The sequence below is a fragment of the Rhea americana genome, unplaced genomic scaffold (assembly GCF_003343005.1).
Source record: "Rhea americana isolate MKP2758 unplaced genomic scaffold, rheAme1 scaffold_319, whole genome shotgun sequence".
NCBI lineage: Eukaryota > Metazoa > Chordata > Aves > Rheiformes > Rheidae > Rhea > Rhea americana.
This window is the reverse complement of record NW_028186445.1, coordinates 30,046-36,886: the sequence shown is the minus strand read 5'-3', so window position 1 is coordinate 36,886 and position 6,841 is coordinate 30,046. Positions and strand designations below refer to the sequence as shown.

Below are 6,841 nucleotides of genomic sequence, written 5' to 3'. Positions count from 1 at the left end.
TCCGGGCACGAGCTCCACGTGCACCTTGTCCCGGTGCCAGCTCTGCGTGCACCCGGCCTGGGCACAGGCATCATGTGCACCCTGTCCAGGCACTGGGGCCACGTGGAGCTGGTTGGCACCAGGCAGCTCCTGCAGCYGGTCTGGGCAGTGGCCCCATGAGCRCCCCGTCAGCCCTGGGCCCCCGGTGATGGGCAGGCACCGGGCTCTGGGTGCAGCCTTATGAGCACTGGGCACCATGCGCAGCTGGTGTCAGCACCCAGCACCACRTGCAGCTGCGCTGGGCACTAGGTGCCAGGCACCGGAGGCAGCTCACGCCCAGCTGAGCACCCTGCTGGGGGTGACGGTGACAGGGACCCCATGCAGCCCCCTCACTGCAGCAGGGCTGGACCGAGTGGCCAGGTGTCACGATGGCAGTGTGGAGCTGCCGTATGGCACCGGTTGCAGGCGCTGGCCCGGCCTCCAGGAGACCATCTGCACGCAGAGGCGCGGGCACCAACAGCCGGAGGCTGGTGCAGCCTGGCAGGGCCACGGTGCTGCTGGGCGCTGCACGGATGGGTGCTGCAGGCTGCCCAGATGCAGCCAGTGCCCCACACGCTGTAGGGTGCTTTCAGCCCAAATTCACAYGGCTTTTGCCACCCCTCGGTGCTGTTCCTGTGTGGATGAGGAGTTCTTTGTGCGGGGGGTGGTGGTGGTGGTCTGTGTCTAGGTAAGACACTTCTGCCAGTATCTGCTGCGTCTTCACTCCAAGGGCCCCCCCCAGGCTCCCCCCACCATCCCCCCAGTGCCTGTGGAGCCCAGCTCAGTGCTGCCACCACACGCCAGGGCTGACAGCAGCCGTGCAGGGCCCCAGGAGGGGTTGAGCACATCAGCCATGGGCTCTGGTGCTGCTACAGCTGTTGGGTCAAAAATGTTTCTGGGAGCAGCCATAGGGGCCAGGAGGTGCACGCAGGAACTGCTGCCTGCCAGCTTCCCTCCCACGCTGCTGCTGCTCCCAGCAGCCATSCGCCCGGCACAGTGGGGCTGGAGGCGGCCGGTGTGGGGTGTGGGAACTTGGAGCAGATGTCGAGCGGGGTGCTGCAGTAAGCTGGTGGCAGGGCTGCCGGCGTGTCCCTGGGCAATGCTGTGGGCACCGCCATGGGTGGTGGGGCCAGCTTCAGGCAYGGCTGTGGGCACAGCTGTGGGGCCAGTGTTGGACATGTCTGTGGGCAATGCCGTAGGCATGGGGGGCCAGCTTCGGGCATGTCCATGGGCGATGCCATAGGGCCTGCTTTGGGCACGGCTGTGGCACGGCTGTGGGCACGGCTGTGGCACAGCTCTGGGCACAGCTGTGTCACAGCCGCTCCAGCTCCACGGCTGCTCACGTGCGGCGGCCCTGGGGGGACGTGGCTGCGGCTGCTGACTCAGCTGTAATCGCGTTTCCTGCCAGGAACTAGGCGAAGGGTCCGGCTGGCTTCTTCCCAGGAGCAAGGCTGGGYGAATGCTGGCGCCAAGAGCGCCTGGGTGAGTGGGAAACAGCCTCCAGCCCCTGGGAGGCTGGGAAAGCTCTGGCTCTGCTGCAAAAGCCCTGGAGAGCAGCTTGGAGCGTTTGTCTGGCTCCCGCTCCCGCAGTCTGGGCTGTGGCCGGCCGGAGCACGGCCGGCCCAGGCCCGCGAGCCGGGAGCCGGCCAGGAGGCGCTGGGGCAGCGCTCTCCTGCCTGGGGAGTGAAAGCAGAGGAGAGGAAAGCCCCTGCCCGGACGGGGGCTCCCGGCCTGGTGCACTGCAGGGTTGCCCGGGGGGTGCCCAGCCCCCGGCCCCGCCTGCCCGGCTCTGCCCGCGGTTCTGCCACCCCCGGCCCCCCCAATCCCTGCCCGGCCCCGGGCTGCGGAGCCGGCAGCGGGCCCATTCCCGAGCCCTCCCCGGACCCGGCTCTCGGGGCCCGCGCAGCAGCAGCTCGTCCCCGCGCCGCCGGCGGCCGCGGGAGCCCCGTCCGGGGCTCTGTCCTGCCCCCCGGGGGGCCGCGGCGCCGGTCCCCGCGGGCAGGGGACGGTGCGGGCAGGGCCAGGCCCTGCGGGGCCGGCACCCGGGCCCGCCGAGGCTCCGCCGCGAGCGCCGTGCGGGCAGCCCCGCCGGCCCCCCGCCGCCCCCGCCGGCCCCCGGGCCCCAGACCCCGGGCCCCGGCCCGCACCACGCGGCCGCTCTCCCGGTGGGCGCCAACACCGTTTATTTGCCAGGAGGGATAGGAATGAAGGTGGTCACGGAGCGCTGCCGTGGACGCCCCAGCCTGAGGGCTGCAGGGCATTGGGACACCGTGTCGGCCACCCGCAGCTCACAGGCCACTGCGCAGATCACCCTGCCCACGCGTGCGCTGGGCACCGCCAGGCCCCGCATCCCTCTGCCCGTGTGTGCATGGGGCACCACCGGCTGCTTTTCCACCAGCCCAGCAATGCATAAGGCTCTGCCAGGCTGCAGCCCCCCTGCCAYGCATGCACAGGGCACTGTGCCGTCCGTCCAGTCCTGTCCCACTGAGCAGCTCTGCAGGGCRTGGGGCAGTCTCTGTGCAAAAATAAAGCTCTTCTGAGGGAGGTGGGCAGGGGTGTGAGCCCCCCCTCCCCACTGGCCATGGGGCACAGCCTCCCTAYGCCACGTCCTGGCAGGTGGAGAGCGAGCTCCGCCGGCGGGGACTGGGGCAGCTGGAGCAGCGTGGGTCGATGGGCCCCACGCAGCCGGCGTCGCTGGCCAGCAGCCACAGCTCGCGGCGGAAGCGCTGGCCCAGGAAGGCGTAGAGCAGCGGGTTGAGGCAGCAGCGCAGGTAGGCCAGCCCGCCGGTGACCAGCAGTGCCAGGTCCTTGCGGCGGCTCTGGGCGCAGCTGGCCTCCCAGCTGGCCAGCAGCTCGGCCGTGTCCAGCAGCACCATGAGGCTGTGGGGCAGCTGCAGGGCCACGAAGACCAGCACGAGGGCCAGCAGCACGCGCAGCGCCCGGTGGGGCTGGGCGCCACGGGCCGCCAGCAGCGTGCGGGCCACGGCGGTGTAGCAGCAGGCCATCACCAGGAAGGGCACGGCGAAGCCCAGTAGCACCTGGGCCAGGTTGGTGGCCCCCCGGGCCGCCCGGGAGACGGCCGGCGGGAAGACCACTCGGCAGAGCCGAAGGTCCTGGTGCTGCTCCGCTTGGCCGTAGATGAACTGGGGCAGGGCCAGCAGCGCGGCCAGCAGCCAGGCCAGCCCCGCCACGAGCCAGCCGTAGCGGCGAGCCCGCGGGCGCAGGCGGCAGGCGGCCGGCAGCCGCACGATGGCCACGTAGCGGTCCACGCTGATGCAGGTGAGGAAGAGGAAGCCGCTGTAGAAGTTGAGGGCATAGAGGCCCTGCAGGGCCTTGCAGGCGGCTGTGCCCGGGGCCCAGCCCTGCAGCGTGACGGTGACRGCAAAGGGCAGCGTCAGCAGCAGCAGCAGGTCGGAGAGGGCCAGGTGCAGCAGGCAGACGTCGGTGATGCTGTGTGCCCTGCGGTAGCGGGTGTGTGTGAGCAGCACCAGCCCGTTCCCTGCGACTCCCAGCAGCGAGAGCAGCAGGTAGACAGCCGGCTGGTAGGTGCGGGCGAAGCCCTGCACGGACTCCTTCTCGCACAGCTCGGGCAGTGCGCCGTCCTCCCACAAGTACTCCTCTGTCCAAGAGTAGAAGTCGGTGGTGGCAGTGGGCTCCATGGCCATGGGGCTGGGGGTGGCCTGCACAGAGGGAGCCTGAGCCAGAGCAGGTCTGTGCAGCGCGGCGCTGCACGGTGTGCTGCACTGCACTGCACAGCGTGCTTCATGGTATGCTGCACAGCACTGCATGGGACACTGCATGGTGCTGCATGCATGCTACAGGCCCACCACATAGTGCTGCACAGCATGCTGCGTAGTGCTGCACAGCACACTGCACGGTGCTGTGCGGTGCTGCAKGGCACTGCACAGCACACTGCACAGTGCTGCATGGCATGGCATAGCTGCCTGATGCAGCATGCCCCAAACCTTCTGTGGGGGGGCCTGAAACACACCCCGACAGCTGGGCTGGGCAGGTGGCCCCACGCGTGACCGCATTTCCGCCCCACGCTCAGGCGGCGGGAGGTTCCCGTGCTCAGTCATTGCGAGAGTGGCCACGCCGTTCCCAGGCAGCAAGGCGCAGCCCCGCATCCCGCCACCAACCGTCAGCCTGCCAGCAGGGAGCAGATCCAAGGAGGGGCCCTGAGCACCCGCTGCCCCCACGCAGCCCCAGGAACCAGTGCGGCTCAGCCCCAGGCACTGGCACGGCTCCCAGCCGGCAGCTCTTGGGGAGCTGGCTGCCCGGCAGGGCGACGTGTGCTGCACCCCCAGCTCCCAGCGCCCCGGCCCTGCACTGGGGGGGATGCACGGCACTGCAGCCTTGCACCAGGCCCCTGTGGTGGCCGAGGCCATGATCAGGCATGGCTCCCAGCTTGGAGCAGCCTGCGGTGTGGGGCGGCAGGACCAGATTTCCCCCCCCCCCAGCTGGCGGGTGCATTCAGTCTCCGCCAGCGCTGGGAGAGGCAGCTTCCCCGCAGCTCCTGCCTTGCTCCTGGCCCACTGCACTCCAGTGCTTTGCCTTTTGGCATTGAAACCCCGCAGCCTTCCAAGAGCACAGCTTAAGAGCAAAGCAAGAGGCAGCAAGGGATGCAGTTGCCCGGTCCCCACGAGCCCTCCGCGGGAGCCCCCACCTGCTCCTCCATCGCGTGGCACCACCCTGCTCCTCTGACCTGGCAGGTCCACAGCTGCTGCACCTCTGAGCTCTGCAACCTGTGGTTTGACCACGTGCCCCACTCGATACTGAGAACTCTGCTGGGAGTACGAGCCCGGCCCCGAGGGGAAGGACGGAGGGGAGGCGCGACCCCGCTCCTGAGCAGCACCATGCACCTCTGGCTTTGCAGCCAGGGTCCACACCCTGGGTGCAGAAACAGCGGAGCCCCACGAAGCAATGCCACGCAGGCACAGGAATGGCACCGGGCAGTGCCTCGGCCTGCGGCACGGGACCCCGGCCGCCCTGCACGGACCACGGCAGCCAGGCACTTGGCCACAGCCGCTCCATGACCTGGGTGGAGATACTGCCGGTTGTTGCAGCTCTGCAAGGAGACTCCCAGCTCCACAGTAAGGTGTGGATTAGTGTCTGYGGGGGAGAGGCCCCCTTTCCTCTCCCCGGGGGAAGCAAACTGATTCCAGGCTTTAATAGGCTTTCTGCCTCTCGCGGCAGTAATCCCTCAATCCCCCTTTCTCCATGTTTATCCCAGCTCGGCCCTCATGTGCTGGCCAGGCAGGGCCTGCTCTYGTCCAGCCCGGCTCCCATCCTGCTGGTGCAGTGCTGGGCTGYGATGCAGCATACCTCGCATGCCCCCGGCTCCCCACAGCCCTGCACCTGGGACTTTCTGTTCTCTCTTGGCTCCCCGCACAGGAAGCAGCGCTGGCGACCGCCGCGGTGCAGGTGGGACCCTGCGAAGCCCCCAGCACCTACCGGTGCACGGGGCTGGTGTCAGCGCTGTGCCCAGCTCCTCGGCAYACCACCGGCCCCGCAGAGCAGGGCTCCCTGCAGTGCTGGGGGCTCAGAGCGCTGCGCCGTCTGGGCGGCAGGGACCATATGTAGGCCAGGCGGTGGCAACCCCCCTCCCCATCACCTCCGCGGGTGTCCRGAGATGTTTGGGAATGAATATAGGCTAAATCCAGGCCTTCTGCACCACTGGAGACACAGGCAAACCCTGAACCCGCAGGCCTTAATCTGCTGCTTGATTACAAGCCACTGCCACATCTGCTGCGATACCGCTGGCAGACACCACTTAACTCTTTCCCTGCCTCTGCTGCTGCAGCTGCAGCCCTGGGGGGCTGCGGGGACCTGGCTGGGACCAGTGAGGTCTGCAGGCTGCTCGGGAGCTGCTGGTGCCCGGAGTGMTCCCCACACACCCCCAGTGCTGTCCACCCCCGCCGTGCAAGGCGCTCCCTGGGCTCTGCTGTCACTGTGTCCTGGCTGCCCCATGTCCCGGCTGCCCCATGTCCTGTCTGCCCCATGCCCTGYTCACCTGGTCCCAGTGCACTGCTCACCCCAGGCTCTGCTCAGCCTGTGCAGCGCTCGCCCTGCACCCTGCTCTCCCCCTCTTTCCCGCCCTATGCTCCCTGGACTCCCYGTGCCCAGGGTCGTGGGCCACTGCCGGCCCCGCACTGCCCGTGGGAYCGCACCCATCGCATCGGGCTCCCGGGGGCTCCCCCGAGGGCGCCGATCGCGGCCCCACGGCGAGCGGGGCCGGGAGGAGAACGAGGGGGCTCGGCCCCGCCCTGGTACCGGCCCCGGTAGCGGCCCCGCCCCGCCACCGCCCCCAGGGCGGAGCCGCCGGTCCCGCTCCGCCAGCGGCTGCAGCAGCGGCGGCGCCGAGGGCGCTCGGGGCGCTCCAGCATGGGCGGCCGCCGCCTCCTCGGGCTCCTGCTCGCCGCCTGCGCCGGCCTCTTGCGCCCCGGCCCCGGCTGCCTCGCACGTAAGTCCGGCCCCGGCCCGGCCTGGCCCGGCCCGGGAGCTCCACTCCGCACTGCGGGCCGCCACTCGGCATCCCGCTGCTCCCGAGCATCCCTCGGCGCTTCCGARCATCCCGGYGCTCCGGAGCATCCCTCGGTGCTCCSGRGCATCCCTCGGCGCTCCCGAACATCCCGGTGCTCCGGAGCATCCCTCGGTGCTCCCGAGCATCCCTCGGCGCTYCCGAACATCCCGGYGCTCCGGAGCATCCCTCGGTGCTCCCGAGCATCCTGGTGCTCCCTAGCATCCCGATGCTCCAGAGCATTCCGGTGCTCCCGAGCATCCCCGGCACCCGGAGCATCCCCCGGCGCTCCCGAGCCGCGCC

General features: G+C 69.9%; 2 protein-coding genes across 2 annotated transcripts in view; one reads left to right on the top strand and one right to left on the bottom strand.

The window, feature by feature from the left end:
* Positions 1 to 2,434: 2,434 nt before the first annotated feature.
* On the bottom strand, positions 2,435 to 4,696 carry CCR10 (C-C motif chemokine receptor 10). The gene is made up of 2 exons (XM_085310375.1): positions 4,685 to 4,696; positions 2,435 to 3,698 (listed from the first exon to the last, which is right to left on the bottom strand). The coding sequence occupies exons 1-2, from the start codon at positions 4,694 to 4,696 to the stop codon at positions 2,616 to 2,618; spliced, it is 1,095 nt and encodes a 364-aa protein (XP_085166501.1). The 3' UTR covers positions 2,435 to 2,615.
* Positions 4,697 to 6,402: 1,706 nt separating this feature from the next.
* The window catches only part of CNTNAP1 (contactin associated protein 1), a 9,225-nt gene continuing 8,786 nt past the window's right edge, over positions 6,403 to 6,841 (top strand). The window contains exon 1 of the mRNA XM_085310380.1: positions 6,403 to 6,481. Within this exon, the coding sequence (XP_085166506.1) occupies positions 6,403 to 6,481 (79 nt within the window). The remainder of the gene's footprint in view (positions 6,482 to 6,841) is intronic.